The 27407-nt window shown below is 42.9% G+C and overlaps 2 protein-coding genes and 1 long non-coding RNA gene across 16 annotated transcripts in view; 1 reads left to right on the plus strand and 2 right to left on the minus strand.

Annotated features, from left to right (window-relative positions):
* Positions 1-27407, plus strand: part of LOC103559920 (uncharacterized) — a 72893-nt gene that overhangs the window by 28355 nt on the left and 17131 nt on the right. The gene's annotated exons all lie outside the window — the stretch shown is intronic.
* Positions 534-14273, minus strand: LYVE1 (lymphatic vessel endothelial hyaluronan receptor 1). Of its 2 annotated transcripts, XM_070626353.1 has the most exons (7): positions 14198-14273; positions 12895-13156; positions 9204-9375; positions 8955-9094; positions 3242-3553; positions 2519-2597; positions 534-1966 (listed from the first exon to the last, which is right to left on the minus strand). In XM_070626353.1, exons 2-7 carry the CDS (start codon positions 12977-12979, stop codon positions 1780-1782), a joined length of 975 nt encoding a protein of 324 aa, XP_070482454.1. In that variant the 5' UTR covers positions 12980-13156; positions 14198-14273; the 3' UTR covers positions 534-1779. The 2 variants fall into 2 exon arrangements, with proteins under 2 accessions (XP_070482454.1, XP_070482453.1); XM_070626352.1 differs by lacking the exon at positions 14198-14273 and having other exon boundaries at positions 12895-13378.
* Positions 18432-27407, minus strand: part of IRAG1 (inositol 1,4,5-triphosphate receptor associated 1) — a 132273-nt gene continuing 123297 nt past the window's right edge. For all 12 annotated transcript variants that reach the window (XM_070626338.1, XM_070626332.1, XM_070626336.1 and 9 more), the window contains 2 exons: positions 27031-27165; positions 18432-22053 (listed from right to left, as the gene is read on the minus strand). In XM_070626338.1, the coding sequence (XP_070482439.1) occupies positions 21810-22053; positions 27031-27165 (379 nt within the window). In that variant the 3' untranslated portion in view covers positions 18432-21809. The remainder of the gene's footprint in view (positions 22054-27030; positions 27166-27407) is intronic.

Raw genomic sequence — 27407 nt, forward strand, 5'->3', positions numbered from 1 at the left:
TATGGGTTCTCTATCTCCAGATATTTTCATTTTTCAAGGGAACTCGAAAATATAAATATGTGAAATCTCTTGATTTTTAATCCTTGGCAATTAAACTAAATTCTAAGATAAGACTCTGTGGACCAATCAAAAAAGACTGTGCCAGCAGGATATGGCCTGTGAGCTGAAAGGATCATGGAGCCTGGGGTCACTGGTGACGGAAAGAAGACGTTAAGTGGAGGAAGACTAGAGAGAGGGAGAGAGAAAGCTAGAGAAACAGGACAAATGAGCTATCCTGAATCTCCAGCTCCCTGTGAACTCTGAAACGGGTTAGAATGTAGGACCGGAATCCCAAGAAAAGGATTGCCTTATATGTGTATACTTAACCAACTGAAAATAAGACCATCTGAAGCAAGCACAGCCCCATATGTACTATTGGGTTTACGTATGATTCTATTTCAACAACCGAAGTTGTCTCTCTTTTGCAAACAATGAATTACTTTAATTTTGCATGAAAGGTATAATGCATCCATGTAAATAAGAGAGCAAAGAAGTTTTCTGAATGCTTTTATTTTTGGGGAACAAATATTTATCACTTCTCAGGCTCTTCTTGATGGAAGAAGGAGAGTTAGTGATACATTTGTTAATGACATTTTAAAAATGTGCTTTGGTGTATAGAGCTAATAATGTACATTTTAGGTATGTTAATAATAAATTAAGGTTATAATGGTTGTCATGTTAGAGAAAATAATGAATAGATTAGTCTCAGCAGAAATAAAATTAGTTTTGAAAGTGGATAAGCTGGAGATATCAAAACCTAAAAAAATTAGCCTCATACAACATTCTATTAGATGCAATTGTTTGATGAATAATATTCAATTACAGAATGTAATACCGCACACAGTGCCTGACATATAGAAGGTATTCAGCGAATGTTTGTTAAATTTTATTGCTTTTTAACACAGTAATTTTCCTCAGTAATAATTTCTGTAACTCAGATAAAAATAGATAATTGTAAGAGATTTTTTTTTTTTTGGTTTCTTGTAAAAGTATATTCTTCTAGAGAAAATAGCAGCAGCAGAAGAAAGAGAGAGAAGAAAGTATGTGTGTGTTCTAAAAAGTGATTCCAACTCAAGTTATTCAGAGATGAATACTTTGACCCTGTCTGTCTTTATGGTCCCTACTGACAATAAGCTGCCAATATCCTCAGCCTTATTCTTTTTTTCTATTTATTTTGGCTTTACAGAGATCCGGTCTCAAGTCACGGGAATCTCCATGACCTTCGATTGCTAAACTTTTTCTTCCTTCTTTCGCTCTTGTTTTACTCAGAAGGCCATGCCAGGTGGTATAAGGGTTTCCTTTTCAGAGCTGAAGGAAGGATCTGGGCTGTGGAGTCAATAGAGAAAGCTTTGGCCTCGGCGGTTTCTTGGCTCTCGACTCACCTATTCTGTCAGCATGGAGGCCTCTTTACAAACGTGTTCTGATTGGCTCTTTTAGATCCCTGTGCTTTGCAAAGTTCCTTTCTCCCACTGCAATATTATTAGGATGTAACCAGCAAGAAATGCTGTGGGAAGCTTTGGAGGTAGGAGAATAGGATCCAGAAAGAATTGCACTAAGAAGAAAGGAATTTCCTTTGGTGAGCTCCATGGTCCAAAGGGTAGCCCTGAGCTGATTCCAGTGAGGAACCGAGGGTGGACTTTCTTGTTTGGTTCTTTGGCCGTTTTAGTTGCCCCATCTGGGCCTAGGATATGCATCAGGAAAGAAATCAGCCTCAGTTGTGTCGTCTCATTTCCTTCTCATCTAAACTTCAGCTTCTAGGCATCGCACTGTAGTTTTGGGTGGACTCTTGGGCTCTTCTGGCTTGTTTTCAGTTTTCTTTGCTTCCTCATTAGGGTTGCTCTCATTGGCCTTCTCCTCTTTCACTACTTTAGTTTCAATCATTTCCTTCTGCTGATTCTTGTTTGTAAAAGGGAAGGTCTTCACATACCTGCAGGCATAAACATAAAATTCAAGCGAGAGACTTCTATGTAACACATATAACAACAGATAACGCTTTGTCTGCGCTGGCCCATGTTGGCACAGTACACTGTGTACCTGGGTACCTTTATTTCAGAGAGATGCTAACACGTGCACTCTCAAATACATTAACACATCCCCACCTTAATGGATTCATTTAGATGGGACAGTAAGTTCACAGAACAAACTTTAGGCTGACCTCACAACCCTCCCACCAAAAACGAAGAATTGAAAATCAAATAAAGCATATACCTTTTCCCTGTTTGTCAGTCTTTTCTTTTTGTTTTTTGATTTTCAAAGGGATAACCATTGACCTATATCTAAAGGCTGGATGACATGTGTGTTCTTAAATCATAGGAGAGATTGGGTGGTAGGGAGGAGAGGTGAGATGAGGGAGAAAATTTGCAGCGTAAGAGGACTGCTATCTCCATTTTGACCAAGAAAATGCTAATAACAACCCAGGAAAAACAAAGTTACGTATGTGACAAAGATTACAGGACTAATGATGTGCCAACAACCCTACCTTTTGACATAGCAAACTGCGAGACCAGCTGCAGCAGCAAAGAAGAGGAGAGCAAGAATTAGCAGAGCCGTGGGAACACCTGGAGGAAACAGAGACATGGCCAGTTGGTCCTTCACGTACATTTCAGTACACATGAGCACTGCTTTTCTAACAGTTCATTTCACAGCGTGATCAAGGCAACAGATAGTGCAGGAGAATAGCCTTCTCTGTAAGCACACAGAGGATGGGATGTTGGGCCCTCATTTGCTTCTTTGCTTCTTGCCTGTAGAATCCTTGGCCTTGCCTCTTGTGCTCTCTCTATTCTATAAGTTGCAATATGACAGACTTCATTTCCCCTCTGTGGCCTTGAGATGATAAGTTTGGAGCTAAAAGTGTAAGACCCCTACTTTTAAATAGGAAAACAAACTTTCCAAAACAAAGTGTAGGCATTTAAGATATATATGTTAAAAAGAACTTCTACATATTAATAGATAGTAAATTACTTTTTAAAGGCTTTGTTTTAAAAGTGAAGCCATTTTATATTCATAATTTTTAGTTTAATAACCAAGGTTCTTTAGAGTCCTCAAGTTCTATGGTTTTATGAAAGTTGAGTTTGCAATAAGCCTTTATTGTATTTGGCAGGTCCTGAGTGCCCGATCTGGTGACAGCCTAGATTCTATGCATTGTCTGTTACACACAAACACACACACACATGCACATAATGCAGACACAGAAAGCTTTTACCTCCAAACCCAACAGCTTCATTCTTGAATGCTACTTTATTTGTAATGGATGATTCAGTTTCTGTAGATATGGTGCTAGTTTCCATAAAAGCTTCCGTTATGCAAATTAATTTTCTTTTCCGTGGAGTAGAAGTGGAAGCCAGAGCTGCAGTGGGAGCAAGAGCAGGTGTAGTAGAGAAAGGTGCATCAGGAGATGATGCTGAGTATGTGCTGTCACTGACAGTCATTTCTCTTGTGTATGTGTCATTTTGAGTGTTGAATATGGTATCTTTGATGGTGGTAATTTCTGGAATGCATGAGTTAATCCAAGTATCTGTCAGGGAAGGGAAAAATGAAATAACAAATAAGTATGGCAACAGCTTACTAACTGGTTTTCCTGCTTCTAGTCTTATTCCCCTCCAAACCCCTTATATTGTGGGTGGAATGGTCTTACAAAAATGCAAATCTAATCAGATGACTTCCTTCCTTAGAATCCTTTGGTGACTGCCTCCACTGCGTGGCCTCAAAGACCCTCCATGATTTTGGCCTCTGCTGACATGACCCATCTCCTCTGATCAGTCTTTCTCTTATTCCTCCTGCCATGTTGAAATTCCTTCAGTTCTTTGATATGCTTTCTCTCATATCCAAGCCTTTGATCATGATGTTTTTTCTTCACTCTTTGCCCCCTCTTTCTTTAGCCAACCCTTCCTTATCCTTCAGGTCTCATATTGAATATCTCTTTCTTAGGCAGACTTGATGACTAGATTGGGTCCCTGGGCATATGTTCTTGTACCTCCCTATACCTCCCTTGTCACGGTTCTCATTATACTGCTCCCCACTGGACTGTGAGGTCCTTGGAAGCAGAAACCCTGTCTGTCTTGGTCATCATGGTATGTGCACTGTGCCTGCCTCATAGTATGCACTCAAGACATATTTGATGACAGAAGGAAGGAAGGAAGGATTAGATGGGGAGACCAAATATACACACATGTCACCACTTTAGGACAAAGATCTACTAAAACCAGATTTCTCTGTGCTCATAAAAAAAAAAAAAGGAAAAGAGGAAGGGGAGGGGTGCAGGTTTGCTATTCTATCTGTTGAATTTGATAGAGAGGAAACTAATGTTTGTTAAGCATCTTGTTCTGAGTCAACCATGGAACTTCATTTAACAATTTGATCAAACTCTCATTTATATAGGAGGAAACTAAAGTTCAGAGAAACTGAATGACTTTCCGAAAGAAACATGACTAGTAAATAGCAGAGCCATGAAATATATTATGATAGGCATCTATTTTAAACCCCTAGTTATTTGTGGTGGTGGGTAGCATCAGTTGGAATGTTAGCTATGAAAAAAAGTTATTCCATTTTTGAAAATTAAATAAATTACCAATCAAGAACATGGCTGCTACTGATAAAACATTTTTGACCACACATGTACTCAGTCAGAATTTTCTACTTTTCACTTTACTTTGAAAAGAGCTCTATTCAAATAGACATTATCCTTGACCTCTGCCCTGAACTTTTAATTACGTTACCCATTTTGAGCACATGCTAAATTCTTCCTTCAAAAAATGAACATTCTTGAATATCAGGGGGAAAAATATGCTGAGTGTAGTATGCTGTGTTAGGAACTGAAAATACAGAGGCAAACAAGGTATGGTTCCTGTTTCCAAGAGACAGAGATATTTTGATAAGGGTCAGGGAGGTCACCGGGGATTCACAGAGGGGACAGCGTTTGGGCAGGGTATGGGGGATTAATGCATTCAGTCAACAAATATGTATTGAGCTTCAGCTCCGTATCAGGCACTGTTCTAGGTGCTAGGATGTGGTACAAACAAGACAAAGTCCCTGCTCATAAAGGGCTTATAGGCTATTGGAAGGATAGAGATAATAAAAAAATAAACAAATAAGCCAGACATCTCAGAGGATGGTAAACGTTGAGAAGCAAATGAAACAAGGTAAGGATTAAACTGGTAGGGGTAGGGATGGGAGACAGATACTCTGGATAGGGTGACAGGGTGATAAAAGAAAGTCTCTGTGGGGAAGTGATACTTAAGCTGAGACCTGAATGATGAAAAGTAGCCAGTCATTGAAGATCTAGGGCAAAAGCATCCGAAGTAAAGAGGACAGGATGTTCAGGAGCCTGAAGCTGAATGAATTCAGCATGTTCGATGAATAAAAGGCCAGGATGGCTGGAACAGAGCAGCAGTTTATCTAGTAGGGAGGAGGGAAGAGAATATCCCAGTCAATAGGAATAGCATGATCCAAGAATCCAGAAGTTTGAAAGTGTAGTTATGTTAGAAAAATGACAAGGAGAGCAGTGTGGTTGGAGAGGGGTGTGTGTACTTGATTGGGAGCATGAAAGACTGAAGCAGGAGGTGAGACTGTGAAGAGAGATTGGAGCCAGAGTATCACAGTTCATAGCTGCCATGTTGGAGTCTATTCTGTAGGAGAGGGAATTTTCATCTGGGGTCCACAAACCTCCCAACTGATATACAACAGTTCTCATATATGCCCACTTTCATGTGCAAAAGCCTTCAAAGTTTACATCATATTCTCAAATAGGAAGTCATCCAAGGGCTGTGGAGCAGAGGAGTAACATAATTATCAGTGGAGGTATGTGGAGGATGAAAGGCAGAGAGGAGAGAGTACAATCCAGGAGCGAAGAAGGAGCTTACTGCAATTTCACAGAAACAGGGAAATCCAGCAGTATTGGAATGCTAAAACTTAGATCTTAGAGATCTTCTAGGGAAAAGTGATTCTCAATCCTGGCTACAGATTAGATCATTTGGGGATATTTTAAAAAATATTGATGCCCAGGACCCACCTGAGCCCACGTTATTGAAGTGTGGTTGTGACCATTTTACTGTGTCATTTTACTGAGGATTAATGAGATGTAAATGTGTAGGGCCTAGCATAGTATATGGCATAGTAGAGGAGATCTATAAGAACTAGTTTCCTTTGCCTCTCTGTTCATCAGGTGTAGCCGAGAGGCCACAGTATGAGGGAGCAACAGCAATCTGGTTCCATGATGCCTAACTGGTTGAGGGTGCAATGCATCTCACCTGGAAGTGTTAGGACCTGGCTCTCCTTCCCCTCCATATACGTATACATATATGCATATAATACATACATATAATATATACTATACATATAATTTCTCTAGACTGTACCAAGTGCTCTGATAGATATTGAACACAGAGTGTGGTTGGAGTTCAAGAGGAAAGGTAGGAGTAAGGGGTATGGGGAGGCTTCCTGGACAGGTTGGTCTTGAGATTTGAATAAGGAGTAGGAGTTAGCCAGGTGGTGAGGAGAATGGGCATCGCGGCAGAGGGAACAGTAGGAAACAAGTGGTGCACACAGAGCACTAAAAGCATGTTTGATCCCCAAAGCTCACGAAGATGGCAATAAGAAGGATAATTAGGATAAGGTTGAGGGACAGGGTTAGCATACTCTGATCCCCAGACCTCACAGGATAGCAATGAAAAAGGAAGTTATGAAAACAAAGAAACCTAGGGTAAGTTTAGGATTAGTGTTAGGACGAGGGTGAGGGTAACCCTGATCCTCACAGAGGTGGCAAACCGAGGCCGGCGAACTTAATTCATTTCAAAATAATAGTATAACCACACAGAAGAGTGAATTGCTGCAGGCCACTTTTGCCTACAATTCTCAGACAGTATATCCTTGGAGGGATATCTTCTGAGGACTAGAGGAAATGCAAAGAAATCTTAAATTGCACTCAGTAGGTTTATTATTCCTAATAGGATTGGTTTTATAATTTTGAAACTATCATAGGATAATAAGCTGTATTAATATTATTTATTGGGTACTAAGATTTTCCATATGAGAAAAAAGATAGTATAAAACAAAGTAAACTAAGTATAAAAACAAGGTAAACTAAGAAAAAACTTGAATTGTTAAATTTGAGTTGGAAATATCAATACAAATTGATAACTTTTAAATATATATTTGTGTGTGTGTGTGTGTGTGCGTGAGAGAGAGATTCTTCTTTATCAAAGAATGCCAGCTAATACATGCAGAAGGAAGACTAGATTTAGAAAATCACCATTTTGCAGCCCCACATATAGTTGATTCCAGCAAGGATCATCAATGGCTGCTTACGCTATTAGGTAAAGTTGGTTGGGAGTCAGAATATTTGAATGGTGCCAAAATATGCCACTATAGATTATATACTCATTGCAAAAGGGAAAACATATCTTTATGAGTTCACTAGAGAAGTCTGGCAGTCACCTTCTTACTCAAATGATCAAAGTTAGCATGTTAAAGAGGTACATACCGACATTAAGTGCCTTTTCTTGGGATGTGATCTAAAGTACGTGATATCATCTATGAAGTATTTTTGCCAAAAATATTGAACATGAGTCTAATCAAACCTCACTTGACTTTAAGTGTACAGGAAATACAGGGGATGGAAGTACAAGTTCAATGAAACCATGAAGAAATGCACGAATCCAAGTCCTCTTCCCCTGGCTCCTTTTTGTTTAGTCCAGAGGCTGGGTATCATACCATCACACTGACAGCTGGCAGGCAGGCCAGGCAGTTAAAAGGCCAGGCCATTTGATAGGCTGGGCTAGCTATGAGATAAGCAGGCATGTGAAGCACCTGTTCCCCAGCCAAAAGTCATAGGTGGAAGGGGCGGAGGAGAGAAGGAAGGTGGTGAAGAAAATGTTGGAAGAAGCTTTGTGTTCCAGTCTTGACTCTGCCCCTATCTGTAGGACTTTGAACAAGCCAAACCTCCATTCTGAGCTATAGTCGTTTCATCTTGAAGTGAGGGAAGTGGACAAAGCATCTTTCAGGACCCTTCCTAGGCCAAAGCCCCCGGGTTCAGAGAACTGCTTGGACTTCATGTTGCGCTTGGGCAACATAATGTTGCTGGTGCACATTTATCTCCTAATCTTAGAGAATGACTTTGGAATCTATCCTTGTGTATGACTGCTCAGCTGTCTAAGCTTTGGAAGGTCAGATTTATGAGTATGTATGAAGAGTAATAAATCAGATAGAGGTTCTTATGACAAACTGAGAACACGTATCTAGTAAAAGAAAAACTTTCTGAGAAGTCATTTAGGTAACGCCCTTGGGCTAAGGCAGCCAAGGTCTCCAAGCAAGGCTAAAAGGAGAACTGTGTGACCGTGAGCAAATCAGGTCTACTTTCTAGCCTCAATTCCTTCCTTCATAAAATGGAGATTGGCTCTAGTTCTTAAAAATGTCAAATGCAGCATCCGACATTCCCCTCCTGTAAAAGAATGTGAGGTAACAGAAAGAGCATAGTTTCAGAGTTCGATGTGTGTTTGAATTGTTATAGGAATGAGACCTCAGACAAATGTACTTAGGTCCTCTGAGCTAAGTTTTTTCATCTGTAAAATGGGGATGACAAAGCCCACCTCGTCGGGAGATCGTTCAGGTACAGTGAGATAACTTAGGACATCACTCTGTCCACAGTGGATGTTTCCTCCCCATCTTCCTGTTTATCTTGTAGGATGGAGAGGGGAGCTGAGGGAGCCTCCTGGGATGCCCTCACTCTATATTCCTCTAACTTTTTTCTCTAAGCGGCACACTGCCACCTCTAGCCTGGTCACAGAGTCGGTTTGGGGAGGATTAAATGACCGTCACCATTGCTTCTGCTGCTGCTCAGCGTTACTCTCCTCAGACAGGTCATAGAGCTAGACAAGCCCCGAGAAAACATGCCGCGTGGAGAGGCTGCAGATTTGACTCACCAGATGAGTTGTGACAATACGCACTGAACTTCACACTGAGAGAATTTCTCCAAACCAGGACGCCCATCCCGTTCTTCCCACACCTGGGGTTCGGGACAATCCGAGGGATGACCAAGACCTTATCTTTAACCCATGCATAACTGTAACAGAATACACATTAGTTGAGTGGACACATTTATCTCTATTGCTGAACAAGAACACAGAAACAAAAGAGCTCCAGGAGTGTTTGTGAATCCAGCTGTTTCTCACCTGCAAGTCTCAAAGCCAGACCTCCAGGCTGCTTCGATCTGGTCTCTGCTGGCCAAAGTTAGACCCAGCAGCCTACAGGCCTCCTGGGCTTCTGTGAAATTCAGCTGCTCCCTTGCCTTTCTGTTCACAAGGGTGACCCCCACAATTCTGCATGGCCTTGAGATGGAAAGCTCTGCAAAACAATCACAGAGGTCCTCAGTTTGCTACTGTCCTTGTTCCCAGCCCTAGGCTCTCCTCCCTAGCAGAGCATTATTGTCTTGATACAGCAATGAGGTCCTTGTGGCCTGAACTGAAGTTTAGAGGTAACAGGACACAGGCCAGTCGTTTCCCACAAGGACATCTTGCTGGGTTAGGCGGGTGCTCGCTCTGGTCCAAGTTGCACCTCTCAGCAGATCCGAGTCCATCGCCTTGTTCATTACATGGAGGCTTTCGGCTACCAGTTCCTAGGATGGGATCTACGTGATGTAGTTGCTCCGAACTTTTTTGGAGTCTATAAAATGAAGGGTCTGAGGCTTTGAGAAATAGAATTCAGGGCTCCAGTTAATAGAATAACCGGTTAGTAATACTCAAACTAATGTGGGCTGGGGACACCACTATTTCTGAGATGGGCTGAAAAATGTTGCACTTGGTATAACAGGATGTGAGCTTTCTCAGTCCTGGGTCTTCTCTGACCATTGGGGGGCAGGCTTACTCAGAAGTTCCTGGAGGAGCCGGGCAGCAAATCTTGCATGGAAGAGAAACTAAATAGAGGAAATAGTTTTAGAATCAGACCTGGATTTGAATCCAGCCTGTGTGACTTGCTAGCTCTGTGAACTTAGGCTAGTTATTTCATCTCTTTGGGCCTCAGTTTCCTTATTTATAAAATTGAGGGAGTAACAATGTCTATTGTATAGGGTAGTGAGAGTTAAATGAGTTAATTCAAATAAAAATGCTTAGCATAGTGCCTGCCATATAGTAGATGCTCAATAAATCATAAATAACATTTTATCATTATAACCAAAGCATTTTGGTTTTAGTCTGCTAATGATTGATCTCCCTGGGGAAGCTGAGGCAGTTGAATAGTTAAAATGTAAATAATATTTTACTCAAAATCTAATGAATCTGAGAGTTCTTTTGTTCCCTTCCCCTGGTATCTGGGATTTATAAACCTATAAGAAATTGCAAAGTTGCATTGCATTCAGGTACATTATTCCTATTGGGCTTCATCCACAAAAGTCCATAAAAAGACATTTCAATTTCCCAATTAATTCCTTGTACACAGATCTATGCATTGGATGCCCAGGCAAATGCTTTGGCCACTTTCTAGTTTGGTATTTAAAGGAAGTTTCTTCTTGCAAACACAGAAGGAGTATATCTAAGTCCTCCATATGACCTTGCTGTGCTCTGGAGCAGGAGGCTGGGAGAAGGGATATATATATATATTATGTGCAGTATTTGTGAATGGCCTCGTTTGCCTCCACACCCTGCTCTCACCAAAAGGGAGACCAGAGACCCAACACCCGATATGAATGTGACAAAACACCCGTTATGACTGTTATGCGCTAACATTTATACCAATACTCATATTAATACTAACACTAATATTAATTCCAACATCTATCATCTATTGATGTTATTCTGTTCCAACCCCTGTCTCTTTAATAGAAAACTGAGGCTCAGGGAGATTAAGTAACTTTCCTAAGCCTAAGGATTAGAGCAACAAGGGGGTAGATTGGGAGCTATCTGTATCCAGTCATGACTGACTCTGAAACCCCAGTTCTTAACTAGGACTCTGTTCTGTTTCCCACTGTGCTACAGGGAGAAGATGAACACACACACACACACACACACAAAACTAGAGCTGAACCTCAGGGCACACCATTTGTCCTGGGATTTGGCTCATTTAGCCCATGAGCTTGCTATTGCTCAAACCTCTACGGCTGTTCCTTTGGGAATACCTGTAGAGAAGGTTTATTAACTACACTATAAAGTTCTCTTGATACTCTCTCTTCATACCTCATTTTTACTCTAAATATTATGAGTAATGACAGACCTATTCCGGGCAACAGACCTCACTTTGAGTATTTCTTCTATTGTTAATTGGCTGTGGGACCTTGGGCAAGTCAGCATTCTCATGTGTAAAATGGGCATGGTTATATTTTCTTCACAGAATTTTTGTCAGAATTAAATTAGGTAACTTGTACCTAGTGGAAGCTGGGTTCATAGTAGGCAGTCAACAAATATTAGTCAATTTTGTGCTTTCCTATTTCATTTAAGGACAAAAATAGGGAGCTGGAATCCAAGGGGTGCTCCAGTAACCCCTTCCTTAAGATTTCTTAGCAAACAGCAGGCATAGTAGACATAATGTATGCTTAGGAATCAGACAGAGCTGAATTCGAGCCCAAACTTTACTATATCCTGCCTGTGTGACATTAGGCAAGTCACCTGGCCTCACTGAGCCTGTTTCTTCAACTGTAAAATGTCTTCTTGAGAATAATATATATGTAATATATAAAATATATATAAATACTAGTATATAATATATATGTTATAACGACTGACAAACAATAATGTACAACTGAAATTTCACAAGATTGTAACCTATCATTAACTCAATAAAAATTAAAAAATATATATATGTGTTATACTAGTTCCCATCTAACCCACTCACCGTCATCAGCCACCTTTTCCCATGGTTCTGAATAACTTTCGGTTGTTTCCAAAAATTTAATTTCCTTAGGAAACTTTTGCCATTATTGAGGATGGTCCAAAGAGTGTGATGAAGTCAAAGAACAATTTCCAAAATAGTTGAGTAATGGCAGCATTTTGGGGAAAAGTGAACAGTCTCCCCAGGAGGATTTCAAAGAGGACCAAACTTACTCAAAAGCAACAGTTCTGGTATTTGAAAAAAAGTCCATCACATAACCCTAACATTCTTTATAAAATTAAATACATCAATATATGAGTCAACTCTGCATATCTGTTCCCAACATATTTTATATCTCAGGCCGTCTTTCACAGAGAAGCATGTAAGTTTTCTTTTAAAGTGCTAAGATTTTTATTTGCCCAAAGCTGTAATGAGTGATGTGCGGTTACAAGTTTTTGCCTACAAGGCAGAATGAGGTTACCATTTAGGCATCTTAAAAGCCCAGAAGTCATTTCAAGTCATTCCTTTGGTAGAGAGCTGATGACTAATTTTCAAACCTATATTTTCACAGATTTTTTTCAGTTAGTTTGTTATTTACTGAATATTAAAAACATATGCATTCCATGATAGTTAGAGTAAAATTGAAATTAAAATAATTAGCTGGCACTTCCAAAAATATAAAACAGGCCAATATTCTGTGAAAGTTAGCCATTTTTCTCAGGCTTAGAGATTGCTTAAAATTTACACGATCATGATTTGCTTTTTCAGTGAAACACTTTTAAAAACACATGCTCTCTCCTCAATACTCTATTTCAAAACATTCTCATTAAAAATATTCCATAACCAAAAATAAAAGGCAAGGTAACATGAAAGTAAATGTGAATCATTTCGGTGAAGTTGACCATAGGGTGAAAATATTTCTGGCAGAGCAATACTATCAATCAGATCTTCTGTTGACATTAGGGTCACTCCTACTCCCAGCCCTCCACAGTCGAGAACTGAGCAGGCTTAGGACTGTGTAGGGTCTCACCTTGTCTCAGGTTGGCAATCTAGTAATAAACTTACCATCTACTCGGAGAGAGCCTTGGACCAGGAGCCTTGTGGTCCAGATGGCGACAAGAAGCAACACCAGGCTGAAGCACTTGGCCATTGTGCCAACCTCTTCAGAGCCAGAGAAGCACCTCAGATGACCACCGGCAGTAAGAGTGGCAGACAATCACCAGTCTGGATGGAGACTTCTGGAAATACGTTGGGGCCCCCACTGCTCCACTTCACAACTGAGACATCCGGATTTCCCTGCTTTCAAGCTTCTGACTTGTCAAGGTCACTGGGGGAAATGAGTGACATCCCTTGAACGCCCAGGCTGTACTTTGTGGATGGCTTTCTGGAAAATTTAGCTAATGCTGACTCAGAAAACACACAAATGAGGAAGGCAGATAGCACAGTGTGAACTGCTGAAGGTTTCCCTAATTCTCATCTTCCCACCGCCCACCTCCCCCACCAGCTCAGTTCTCACACGGTCCATTGTTATTGCCTGTGGAGCCCATTCATTTATATACTCCCAGGAATGTCTTTGTCTCTAAAGGAGATTGGGCACGGACCATTGCTTTTTTTCCTCCCATAATCCGTGTTTTTTTTTTCCAGCTGCATATCCTTGGGGTCTGTGGGGGGATGATACTGAGGCCCATGACTGCAAATGCCTATTTAAATATCGAAGACAGAGTATTCTTGCCTCCCTTTGGGACTTCTTTTATGCATTTGAAATTTTGACACCATTACAGGTGATTCTTTCTTCAAAGAAACCAGACACATAATAAAATTCATTTTTACAAAACATAATTCGGGGACAATTTACAAAATTAGTAATTTTACACTTTATAAAAGGGTTTTTGACTTTACAAGAGGAATCGCCACAGGGGTTCTTTGTAGAATAACTCTCTCTTTAATAACTTCTTTAATATTCTGGTAGACCAAACTTCAATTTAGACTTCCCCTTTCTCATTTGGTGAATATGAGCTTTATCTGTACTGTGTTGGAGCTGACTGCACTGTCTATTTTCCCAGCTGGATTTTCAGTGGTTTGTTCCCCAAGGTAATTATGGAATTCTGGCTTGAGAGTAATGCCTTGAGCAAAGGTTTATGAGTTTTCTCCCAAATGAATGTCATTTATAGGAATAGTCTGTGGTTAACTAGTTCTCTTCTATACACATGATATTGGTCATAAGTTAGATATCTGTGCAGAAAATACCAACAACGAAAGGAGAGTCTGCTCTACACAAACACAGGGGATTCGCCCTCAAATAGCTCCAAAATCTAACTATCTTTAGATCTCCTTTCTTGGGTGAGCACAAGCTCCAGGCTATGGGTACCTCAGAAACATATGTGACTCCTTCACCACGGAGCCAGGTAGACAGGAAGGCAGGAATCATGTCCTCTTCCTCATTATCCTTAAAGCCAGCATCACGCCTGAAAGACAGCTAGGCTTCACGCATTTGATCAAGTGTTACAAGAAGAAAGAAGGAAGGAAGACAGGAAGGGAAAAAATGAATTATGGAAGGCAAAGCTTTTGATGTGGAAATAGCTTCTGAGAAATGAGAAGATTGACCTAAATTTTGGAAACTATTTCCTGGAAGGGGAATTATTAGATAAAGGGAACTTGTATGACTCACTTGTAAAAGTGAGTTTCTAGAAGAGGAACAATCTTATATTTGGATATCCCTATTGAGAGAGGTTAAGCCACTGTTGGAAAGTGATTGAAAATGCTTGATGGAAACTTGCTGCCTCTCTTGTTAAGCGTGAATGTACTCAGTCTTAGCTTCTAGGCCTCTCCCTCTAGATAAGTTTCTGGAGAATTTGGTGCTAAAGGCTAAAGTGGAGAGCGATAAAGAAAATATTGCCAGGTAATCTCTCCTCGCTGTTTTGAGAAAAAGTGTTCAGGATACGGAAAAAGAACTGGCAGCACCGTCCACTTCTAAAGTAACAGCTCAAGCTGTAATCAAGGGGAACCTACAATGGAAGAAAAAAGTTGTAGAATTAGAAGGGAAATTTCAAAAGTTAAATGAAAATGAAGAGAACAACAAGTTTTAGAGGAGAGCAGGAAACATGGACTATCCAGGCCAGTTTTCTTGTTCCCTGGATAAGGAATACATGAGTCAAAATGATATTTAATCTGATATATGCAAATAAAAATTTAAATAGGGTAGATATTTTTAAATGTGGCATAAAAGAAGGAAATATGGTACAACCCAGAGTCTTGGACTGAGGGTAATATCTAAATTTTAGTTTAAATTCTAATACCAATTAGCTGTGTGACCTTGAGCAAGTTACTTAACTTCTCTGGGCCTCAGTTTTGTCATGTGTCAAATAAGGGAGGTGAATTGTGTGAATGTAAAAGTATCATAACAATGCAATTCTATGGTACTGAGATTAGTTGCTTTCTAGAATACGTAGATAGGCAACTATATTAGTCAGTGTTGTCTAACTGCCATAACAAATAACCCCCAATCTCAATCCCTTAACAAAATAAAATACTTTTTATTTTGTATTTCTTTCATGTTATAATCCAGTGGCTGAGAATGGTGGTAGTGGTAGGTGTGTGTGGGGGGTGGATATTTTACCATAGACAATTACTCAGAGACTGTTCTGGTCTGCCACCACCTGGTACCTCAGAGCCCTCCCCAAGATCTACATGGAGCCAGCAACCAAGGGAAGAAAGTGTGGAGGATTGTGCCAGAGATTGCTTTAGGGGCCAGACCTGGGACGTGGCTATTTCACTTCCACTCATATCCCATTGGTCAGACTTTGTCATGTGATCCATCTAACTGCAAAGGAGTCTGGGAAATGTAATCTACCTGTGTGCCTAGGAGTAAAAAAGAAAAATGATTTGGTCAACACACAGCTGTCTCTGCCACAGTTTACCCTTCTGATCACCTAATATGGGGCTCAATGTTCCTCCCACACATAGAATATAGTCACTCTGTTCTCATGAGAGACAATCCAAAGTCCCATCCAGCTCAAAGTCCATTACTGCTGCGTTATGCTCAGTCTTCCCTATCAGGTCCAGCTGTGGCGCTTTGTGGTCTGGTAACCCATGAACTAAGAAAGTTATATGCTGCCCCCAAAGTGCAACGGTGAAGCAGGATCTGGATAACCTATAAAGGAGAGGAATGGGAGACACAGCAGGCACGTGCCTTAGCAGTTCCGCAATACCAATGAGGAGACATTATGAAGGCCACTCTATCAGTTTTCTACTGCTGCGTGAAAAATTACAGCAGATGTAGCAACTTAAATGACATGCATTTATTATCACAGTTCTGAAGGTCAGAACTCTGGGTGGGCTCAACTGGGTCCTCTGCTCTGGGTCTCACAAGACTGAAAGCAAAGTGCCAGCTGGGCTAGGCTCTCACCTGGAGGCTCTTGGGGAAGAATCCACTTCCATGCTCGTCAGGTTGTTGGCAGAATTCATTTCCTTGATGTTGTAGGAGTGAGGTCCCCGTTTCCTTGCTGGCTGTCAACTGGGGTCCATTCTCTGTTCTTAGAGGCAGCCTGTGTTTCTTCCCATGCAGCCCACTCCATTTCCAAAGCAGCAGCGCCCCTGTGAGTCCTTCTCGCACCTCTGATCTCTCTGACTCCCACTTCTACCATTAGCCAGACAAAGCTCTCTGCTTCTAAGTGCTCATTTGATTACACTGGACCCACCTGGATAATCTCCCTTTTTTGTGGTCAGCTGTACCATATGACAGAACAGGAGTGATATGTCCTATTCAAAGGTTCTGGAGATTGGGGCGGGACATCTTTGGGGGGACGTTTTAGAAATTGTGCCTACTTCAATTACCTACCTTTGATTAGATCTTGATTCTGCTTTCTGGGAGAAACTCCCATGTCTTGTGTCCACTGTTCTCTGTAGCCCTTCATTGTACAAACACTTTGGCCACACTTGAAGTGGGAGTTAGGGAGTATGCCCTCCTTGAGGTAGCACAGCTTACTGCTAATGTAAGCTTAGGATCCCAAAAGTTGTTTTCCAACTTGAACAATAAAGGAGTTCTTAGTTCTGGCTGTGTTTCTTTGTAAATACAATTCCCCCACAAACTTAGATTTCTTTTTTTTTTTAAAGATTTTATTTTTTTCCTTTTTCTCCCCAAAACCCCCCAGTACATAGTTGTATATTCTTAGTTGCAGGTCCTTCTAGTTGTGGCATGTGGGACGCCACCTCAGCGTGGCTCAATGAGCGGTGCCATGTCTGCACCCAGGATTCAAACCAATGAAACACTGGGCCGCCTACAGCAGAGCATGAGAACCCAATCACTCGGCCAAGGGGCCGGCCCCCAAACTTAGATTTCTGATGTTTGCTTCCATTTGATTCCATGAGCCAGTAATCATACCAAAACTCCTTTCCCAGTCGTAATTCTCAAGATATTTTTGTTTTCTCATCCCCATGCATCTCTCTTTCCCTAATTTAATGGTGGCTACACTGAGTTCACTTGAAACCACAGTTCGAAGGGCCGTATCCTTAATCTTGTCTTTGCCATAGGCTGAGTTGATCTGCGTTCAACTGAGAAATGTTATTGGCTCTTTTCCACTCCAAGCTCTTTTCAGTCTTACTGTTTGGGGTTTAGATGCAGTCAGGTTTTCTAACCCTTAATTCCTTCAATCTGAACACTCTATATTATTTTTCCCTTCTGCTTCCAAATAGCCAATCCTTTCCTGAGTGTTTCTTTTTCTTGCAATACCTTGCCAAAGGCAGCCAATAAAGGTTGACATACCCCAACACCCTGATTCTTTCCAGCCACTTCTCCTAGAGCTATGGGCTGCCCATGGGCTGCCTCTCAAGTTAGCATGGATAAGACTATAACAAATATTTTTGTTGTATTCACAACATGGGTCACCATGTTTCTAGCCCCTGGGATCAATTTTCCTGTTTCATGACACTTGACTGCTAAGCCGGTGCATCATATTTGGAAAATCTGATATTGAAGCAACCCATTTCTGGTTCAAATGTATGCATTAGTCAGGGTAGACTAAGTGCTATAACAAATATTCCTAAATTTCAGTGGCTTAATATACTAACATTTTACTTCTTGCTCTTGTCACAATTGAATGCCATGAGGGCCCATTCAAAGACCCAGCTTCCTCCTAGTGGTTCTGCCACCTTCTCAGGCCTCAGGTCCTCAGACGAATCCTCTGAATTTGGTAAGTGGAGAGGAGAATAAAAAAGGTGTGAAGTATTGGGCAGGGAAGTCTGTTTTTAGGAAACTAGATCTGGAAGGTCTACATTCCTCTGCAACTAGCTGTAAGAAAGGCTGAAAAATGTAGTCTGTCTATAGAAATCAGGTTGGGAGAAACTCAGCAGTCTCTAGCCCAGCAGAATGTATTAACTTAAAAAGTCACAGGCCAGGAAAGTACAGGAAACCAGGATCAGGAATGGGGAAGGGGAGAAGGAGAGGAATTGTTTCAGCCCCTGGGAGGTAGCCCATAGTACAATGACCCAAGAGCTGGGGACTTCTGGTTGCTTCTGGGAGGCACTAATATCCAAAGGGATCGAATTCAGGGATGGGGCAAGACTGTGGCTCAGCTCCATAAAATGAGGAGGCATTTGGCTGCTGCTGAAGGTTTGGAAATGTGCTTTTATTTTCAAACTCAGGTATGTGACACTCTATAATTCAATGCTAGCACACCTGTGTGATGTTTAACATTAGGAACTGACAGCCAGTGATACACAAATCCAGCATCTCCCTCTCCATTCACTTTGCCAGGCTGTACATGGGGAGCAATACATATGGGCTCTGTGGCAGCCGGGAAGTGAAGGTCCTGTTAGGAGGTGACATCAACAATGACACAAACAACACATCACTCTGCAACTGAGGGTAGGCACCCAGAGTCCTAGGGTTAAGCAGAAATGTGAGACTTCAGAGGCATTTTGAGGGGAACTTTGATTTCAGATCATTATCGCCGTTGGAAGCATAGGGCCTTCCTCTCCATTTCCCTCCTGCTTTGGAAACAGTGGCAACTACTTCAGATCCATCTTTCCTTTTCAGAAAGAAATACGGATAAGTACTTTTTCAGGAATGCCCTTGGAAATGTGGTTACTCTTATGCTGTTTCTTTTCCTCAACCTCCCTTACTCACAGAGTAGTGTGGGTGAGGGCCTGGTCTGGAATCCTCTTGCAGGCCTTTCTGTGGAGCAGCTGGAGGTTCAGGAGCTCACTGCACCTCCTCTCCTGGCCTTTGTCTCAACTGGAAACAAGGGTGGGGACCCTGTGGCCAAGACAATGGGCCAGCTCAGCCTGGTCCTTCTTTAAGGGAGACTGAGACTAGGCATTGCCAGCCTAGAGTCCTGTCCCACAGCCACTCTCTCGGGAGCTCCATTTGCATCCTGTCTTTGGCTCTGAGGGCCTAAAGCTCCTTCAGGGGGTCCGATCCCCCTGGAAGGGGCAGGGCAAACATCCATCCATGCCCCCAAAGTCCATCTGCCTTGGTCTGCACCTCTTTACCTTTAATGGCACATCCTCGGTCAACCCTGGCTTGGGCTTCTCACAGGGGTTTTCTAGCCACTGTAAAGAATGCCCCCCCCCCTTAAATCAACACGCTATTTTAAAGTGGGGCCTGATCTAGGTGGATCTTCTGAAAGGAGTGCTTGCGTAAAGCTTAGTCCTTGAGCTGGGAAATGGTGTTGCTAGTCGGGCCTCATTTCTGCTCTCTCAGTAAGACTGAAAAATATTAGAGGATAGTAAAGATGTTATTTTTCTCATTGAGATGGTGGTGGTGATGGTGCTGGTATTGGGAAGTATGCAAAATGTCAGCTGTTTCCAGGCTGCTCTCTGCCACCTTGGATGCTCACTTGTTCTTTTGTCAAACATTTAATGGCACCCTTCCAAGCATCAGCCACCATGCTAGGCACTTACCCAGGGAATGGGTAAGACATGGTTCTTGTCTTTGAGGAGAAATGCTAGGGGAGACAGACATATAAATAAATTACTGTGATACACTGTCGTGATGGTCAATAATGAAAATGTTTAAAAAGTGCCAGGAAGCACAGAGGAGGTGTGGCCTATTCTTCGGGGAATGGTGCGGAGTTGGAGGGAGGTCCCGTCCACGGCTGCTCTCTCGGGAGCTCCACTGGCATCCTATCTTTGGCTCGGCGGGCCTAAAGCTCCTTCGGTGGGTCTGGTCCAGAACTATACACAATTAATTTTACTATTAAAACTCTTTTCCTAACTATCTCTTTCCTATGAATTCGAGCATCCTATCCATGATTCTTATATGATCAACTTATGTGTCTCTTATGAAAAAATATTTTACATCCAAGCCTGTAGGGAGGGTATGATTTTTGCACTTGGTCCTGAAGAGAGTGACCAGAAGCAAAGAGAATGGCAGAAGAAAAACTAGCGAGTGGAGGAACAGAGCTGTGAGAAAAAGCAGTTTAAGTCTGGGAATCAGAAGTGGTTTGGAGTGGCTGAAGGGCCACTTGGGGGAGTGGGACTGGAAGGTCAGGCATCCAGTTAGGAGACCACTGGAAGAGGAAATTTTGTGGAAGGGTTAAGACCACCGCTCCTGCAGCCAGCCGGCCTGGGTTTGCATCCCAGCCACATGATTTACTAACTGGGTGCCCTCGGCAAGTTACCTGTGGTTTCTGTGCTTCAGTTTTCTTATCTGAAAATGGGATGAGTCGTATCCATCTCATAGTTTTTTCTTTGTCTTGAGGACTAAATGAAATAATACCTAGATAATACCTGGAAGAATATTTGGGCCTAGTAAATTCTATATGAGTGTTGACAACAAAAACAAACAGCAAAACAAAACAAAAACGACCACAATAAAACCCACTTGGAAACCGACAACCCCCAAAACTGATGAGGGATGAATGCAGGCAGTGGCTGTGAAGGTGGAGCGAGAAGTCCCATTGGAGATGGGATGGGCTCCCTCAGGGTTATGCTCAACTTTCGGGAATGCTCTGAAACATACTCGGGTCGGAAACCCGCTTTGAACGGAAGCACTAATAGCACTAACTGAACTGCACACTTGCATGTGGGCACACGGAAGCTGAAAGCACACCGTGTCTCCTCCTTCCCCTGAGAGGTGGGTTAACTGCTCTCAATGGGAAAGATCAAGTAGGAACAGACCATGCTGTACAGCAGCTTAGAATTAGCACTTGAAATGGAGACCAGCAAGCTCGCCATTGAAGCCATGAGTTTTCTGTTCTTCAAACATCTTAAATCCATGTGGAGAGCTCATTGAACAGGCGCTGGTGACTGCCCCACCCCTAGAGAAAATCTGTGGGTTGGCTTTATCCAGAACACACACCCAGAGCACACATTTGGAGGGTTGTTGGCTTCATGCACATGCATGCTGTGTGTATGTGTGTGCTGTGTGTGTGCACAGATGCATACACATTAATTCAAATCTTCCCATTTCATTTCAAGCACTGAGCTAAATTCAGCCTAATTAATTTTCTGAGAACCCTTTTCTACTTCTGTAAAGAGAAACTCTGATTCCAAAGGGGAGAAGGGGAGGCTGAAGGAGAGTCTGTGAGAATGAGATGGGAAATGGGAAGATATTCACGTCACGACTCCAAATTCCAGGTCTGGTCCTCAGGGTCAGAGTTAGCCTTTAGGCACAATTCTTCCTGATGGCCAACTGCGGGGAGGAAATGGGAGAGTGAGCTTCTGTGCCCCACAGTGAAGGTGTTCTATTTCTCCTGTCCATCTGAGCTAGGGGCAGGCGACCTTCTCTTCCATTAGAGTTTTCAGTGAAGGTGACTTCTTTGTCTACCAGATGCTTTCCCAGGACAGTTTTGTTGATCTTCCAAGAACATCAGTTATTGTGTATGAATAGCTGCCACTGGGATGCTGAGCATGAATGAGCCACTGCTCATTCCCTGAAGGGCTGGTGGCAGCGTGCCCACACCGGGGCCTGACACACTGTGCTTGGGGAAAGAGCAGTCGGCTGTGTGCTGGAGCAGGGCACTGGCTGGGCATCAGGTTTCCTACTGCTCTGTAGGCTGCTCTTGCTGGAGTCCTGAGCTCCACCAGGAGTCCCTCTGGGCTGCTGAACAAGTGGATCTCCCAAAGGGCCCATCGGCCTGCTCCATGCAAGAGTTATAGGAATTGTAGAGCCCCAGCACAACAGTCAAGACAAGCATCGCTGCGGCCATCATCCAGATGACTCGCCAGTGCTGACACAGTTTGGGATACAGGACTTGTAAGAAATGAACCAATTCTTCAAGTTTGCTGTCAAATGAAAAAATAGGTAGAAAGTTTAGTATATTGGGCGTATATATGATGCCGAGACACATACTTCTCTGTCTGGGAATACTTCCCATGCTGTCTAGAGCAGTGGCTCTCACACTTAGCTGTGCATAGAATTGCTTGGCAGCAATTATTTAAAATACTCCAGGCCTACTGAATAAGCCCTCCAAAGGTAGAGTCTAGGAATCAATAGTTTAAAATTTTCCCCAGGTGACTATGATGCCACCAGTCCATAGCCTTGATGTCGGCAGCAACTAGGCTAAAACACTCTATTTACTTGTTTGATCATTCATTCATTCACACATGCCCTCATCTATTCATTAGATGGTCATTGATATCTGAACTCTCCCAAACCCCAGGATACAAGGTTGGCTGACCCATACTCCCAGGCATCCAGACAGGACCAGCATGTTTTCTGCACTTAATGTGTTAGTGATCAGTTCCAAGTTCTAATCTGTCCCCTGCCTCCATGCTCAGATGCATAATTTGTTGTTCTCAGTTCCACATCTGACTGTGTCCAGAGTCAGGGCTGTGCTAAATCCCTAGAAGACTCTTTACGTCCAGTGATAAATGACAAGGAATCAGATCAACCTCAAGAGCTCACTTCAAACCACCCGGGGGCAACCAGAGGACTCGTAGCCTCCTGCAACCTTGGTGTGGCTTACTCAAGATGTTTTTTCAACCCCGTTAATCTTCATTCTCTAATTTTTCCCTCCTCTTCTTTCTCTCCCCTCTCCACTCTGTCTTTTCTCTCTTCCCTCCTTCCCTTTCATCTTCCCCCGCTCCATTTTTTGCCTGCTTCACTCCCCTTTTTCCTTTTCCTCTCTTCCTAAATGCGTTTCAACTTTTTCACTCTCTTTGTGGCCTAGTGAAAATACATTTGATCAGATGGCCCACTTTGAAGAGTCCATTCTTAGAGCTCTCTGGAGAAGCCCTAGAAACGTTCATTAAGCTAGTATTTCTTTATGTTTCTAATCCCAGGTGTATTTTTTAAAACATAATACAAAAAATGAGAATACTGAGGATCACTAATTGGAGGAGGTGAGGAAAGTGACAGGGGGGCTGTCTGAGATCTTGAGGCTCACATAGACGCTGAAATATGCAGGTCATTTGCTGAGAAGAAGAGAGCACTAATTCAGAGTTAGTAGGAAAATGATGCCTTGCAGTGGATAGAAAGACTCCCCAAATACCCTCCTTAGAAAGGGGCCAGATGCTCAGAATGCCGCCTAGGATTGTTTCTATTCCACATGGGAACCCTCTGACGATCGATTCAGGGACACTTAAGCAGAGCAAAACAGTGAGCATCTTAGCCAAGGTGAAGATCTTTGGCTATTTTCACAACTATTGGGAAGGGCCAGCTTGGAAATGGAAGCTCATTTTCTTTCAGCCCTATTTAGATCCCTTAGTTCCTATTTAGATATAATTGGTTGCTAAACTGCAGTCTTTCCTTTGCGCTGTATTTCCATGTGCCCCAACAAGCTGCCAGAGTAGGGAGAATCCCACTGTAACCCCACTCTTCAGTGGGCTGCAAAGAAGGTCAAGATCTGGCTCTGTGACCCTGAGCTGGTCACCCATCTCCAGCCTATAAAAGAGATTACAAACAGAATTAGATTATAAGTAGAATTCTTTTAGAGATCAATTTTTGGTGGTTCTGAGTTCTACCTGCTGCTCCATAGGGAGGGGTGAGGTTGCTTCCCCTTCTCTGGGGCCTAGAGAGGGGCTCTAGAGATACTGCTTGGAGAGTGTAATACATTGCAGTTTGGGGGACTCAGGGCACTGGTGTGTCCAGTCAGAGAAATCTGAAGAGCAAGAATCTTGCTGAAGTGCTTGGTGGCATCAGCGTAGGGAGCCGTGATAGGGAAAACTGCCCTCCCACCAATAGTGGACCCAAGGTCCACATTTCACCTTAACTGGATGTAGTCAGGCGAAGGAGAGCTGGTATTGGGGCATCACAGATCCTGCCCAGAAATGCTACCTAGAAGCTGAACGATGAAGGTATACTTCCAGCTGCCAAGGACTTAGAGAGGGATTTTAAGTGGCTATTTGAAGAGATACCTTCGACCTCATAAAGGGACCTGTAGCTGAGAGATGCTCAGTAATGGTGTGAATGTGTGTGGGGGGTGGGAGGAGTGGTTTTCTCTGAAGGTCTCATAAGACAACACACTAAAGAAAGTCAGCTTTAAACCCCTGCCGAGGCCTGGAGCCTGCGCACAATAATGCCAGTCCAGTAGTACCTTCCCCACCCCTCAATCTCGGTCCTCTTTCCCTGCGTTAGCCTCAGAGAGGCCAGACACTGCATTAGCAAGGCTAGGGTGGGGGCAGGAGAGCAAGTGGGACAGAGAGAAAGAAACCAGGCTCCCGGTCCCCACTACGGGCTTCCTTCCCGAAGCGGACTGGAGCTGGAGGAGGAGAGAAGCTTGAGCTGTATAAAAAGTTCAGGCTTTTGACTATTACAGGGAACTGATCATTTTAATTACTGCAATGAGGTTATTCTTGGAACTTAAAATTGACCAGAGGATTTCTGTTTTCTGAGAGTTATTGGAAAAGTAAAAGAATCTGCCTAATATCATCTTGGCCCCACAGAGCAGGTGTGAATGGGCAGAAAAGACAGAAGTTTTCTGTTGCACTTTATGTGTCTCATTTGTTCAGTGTATTACATAAACATCAGAAGACTGTGTTTCCTTTTTTAATATGGTTAAAATATTGGGTTGATTCACCCAAAGGTCATTTAAGTTGATCCTCCAGACAGTAATGTTTATAATAGATTACATTATTATATGTTATTATAACAGAGGGAAATTCAGACAAAAAGACTAGAGTTTGATGTTGAATCTCTTAAATAAGGAGTCAGCTGCTGGAGTTAGCCTAGTTTTTTTTAAATGCACTTAGTAGGACATGGAACTTTTAATAACTTCAAATGAGATGCCAACATTTCATGGGGGAATCCTGTTTGAGTGCAGGTGCCTGCAGGCAACTGTGTGTCTCAGGGACTCAGGAGTGAATGGGGATTGCCTGGCATTGATGACAGCAGCTCTCAGAGCCCAGTCTGGCTTGGGTGACAGGAGAGGAAGGGACCTTATAACTGTGAGTGGGCAGGTTATATGACAGCAGTGTTAGTCATTATGGAGAAGGTGATGCCACACTGCTGGGCCCGAAAAGGTGAAGCTTGTCTGAAGGACAAGAACCCTTCTGAGGGCTGTGCTGAGGCCTGGTATCCATCACCTGAAGTATAAGCATGTTCTCAAGACCTAAAAGTAAATCCGAGAGGGAGCAAAGGTTGGGAGAGACATGGACGTCTCTCAGGATCAGCAAGACCAAGAAGACATCTTGGACGATGGATGGGAAGGGCGGCTATTGGCATGTGCTGCTGACCATAAGCTGGACAGAGAGGGACCCAGACGCAGCCTTACTTCCCCTGGGGTTTCACGAAATGGGAGGGAGCTGCCCATTGCCTAAGATCAAATTAGCTAGATAAGGATTCCAGCCCTGTGCTTTGTGAACCAGACTGTTTATATTCCATGTACTCAGTCTGTTTAGTTCTCTTTTGTTCTTTCTTGGTGTTTGAAAATGTTAGAAGTTCCAGCCTGTCTTAGCTGTATTGATGGGAGCCAAAAGAAGGGCTGTAGTCCAGGCCCGGGCTTGGCTGCATTAAAGGGGAGGGAGGCAGTGCGATGGTCTGCAAAATAAGAGCAGAGGACCCCCAAGGGGGAGAGGAAACATAAGGAGAACAGGATCCAGCTGCTTGGGGTAGAGACTGTGCTTTCATTGTTAAAACTCGGGGGCTCTTCATTAGGGGAGGTGGCGCGTCGTAGCACAGGTTTGTTTTCAACAGTGAAGCATTTTCTCCAGCTCCCCCAGACTGCTCTTTCCTTGAACACAGGGGTTGACTCATGCAGGCTGAGACCTCTCACTCTGGTCGAATCTTCCACCAACTGGGCTCTCTTGGTTGTTCCTATGTGCTTTGAAGCATATCTATCTCACTTCTAACCTTCATTTTATTACCTACTTCATTGCATGCATGTGATTCCCACAGTCTGCCAGTGATGAGACACAGACACATACCCTGTCTCAAGTTTAGCGGCTGATTAGATAATTAATCATTTTGGCTGGAGCCACCCTGGACCCCAAGACAGACTGGGAGTCTAAAAACAAAGATTTTGGTGAAGCATTCCAGTTTTAGTTTGCTGTAACCACATTTTTAAAAGTCAAAATTCAATACTTCTAGTTTGAATGTACTAATAGAGACAACAGGAAAGAATACAGGAAATTGGGGCTATCATTAAAATCCAGGACACTGATGTGGTCACTATATCCATAGGGCACAGGGAAAACAAGATGCAGGATCTATACTATCTTTATCCACAAGTTATATATTTTATTACTGATTTAGGAAAAAATACACTTGAAATATAAAATATATTTTTAAACAACTCAAGTATTTCCAGTCTAAATTGAAAACACTGTCCAGATGACCTAGCGTGTTTGACCAGCATGGAAGGGACATGTGGGAGACTCACCTTTGTCATTGAGCCAAGTTTGTTCCTTCCCCCATGTGATCTCTCTGCCTGTTCTTGTAAGAAAACCCCTCTAGGGCTTCAGGCCAGTCCCCTTGACCTTAAATCTTTCATGGGGATGCCTGGGAAAGGAGCTGATTGTGGCTGGCCTAGGAGGGACTCCAGTCAGGGTCCCTCACAGTTTCTCAGCTCCTGAGAGCTCCTGATTGCTGCTGGCCCTGCCCTTGACCACCTCTGACTCCTCAGCTCTCACAAACATCCCCTTCTTAACTATTTTGGCTCCTTGGGGTTTCCTCTGCCTCCTCCCCCAGCATGAGTGCCCTCTTGGTTTCTGTTGGCTGCTCACATGGGCCCGAGACCCGTTGCTGCCCTGGACAGGCACCTCCAGAGATGTTGTACAATTAAGTGAATTGTAACCCATTTCAGCAATGGCAAGGGCTCCAACCTGCTTCTCTGGTCCTTTTCCTCTTCCTCAGTTTCTTCTGCCTCTTCAGCTTCCTCAGGACTCTCACTCTTCTGTTCTTCCTCCTCTTCCTTCAGGTCTTGAAGCTCTTTCGTCTTCTTTAGACCTTCCTGGTATCTGGAGGGCAAAAGGGAACGACTGAGTCTGGAAAGACCAGGCTTGGAGCATCCTTTCCTGAGTTCCTAGAGGTGAGGACTTGAGCACCTCCAGTAATTATGCACTTCCTATGGTTCCACACAACAGGAAAAAGCTGGGAAGCTCCCTCAATCCCAAGGTGGCTAGTGTCAGTACAATTTCCCCTCACTCCTCAGTCATCTTTCCTGTTTATGTGAAAGCGTGACAAAACTGACAGGGAAAAA

Source organism: Equus przewalskii, chromosome 6 (assembly GCF_037783145.1).
Source record: "Equus przewalskii isolate Varuska chromosome 6, EquPr2, whole genome shotgun sequence".
Lineage (NCBI taxonomy): Eukaryota > Metazoa > Chordata > Mammalia > Perissodactyla > Equidae > Equus > Equus przewalskii.

Coding starts and splice junctions, on each gene's coding strand:
- LYVE1 (XM_070626353.1), bottom strand. CDS start 12,979: ATGGCCAAGTGCTTCAGCCTGGTGTTGCTTCTTGTCGCCATCTGGACC. Junction 9,376..12,894: donor AGGCTCTCTCCGAGTAGATG/GTAAGTTTATTA, acceptor ATTGTTTTGCAG/AGCTTTCCATCTCAAGGCCA. Junction 9,095..9,203: donor TCTGGCTTTGAGACTTGCAG/GTGAGAAACAGC, acceptor ATTCTGTTACAG/TTATGCATGGGTTAAAGATA.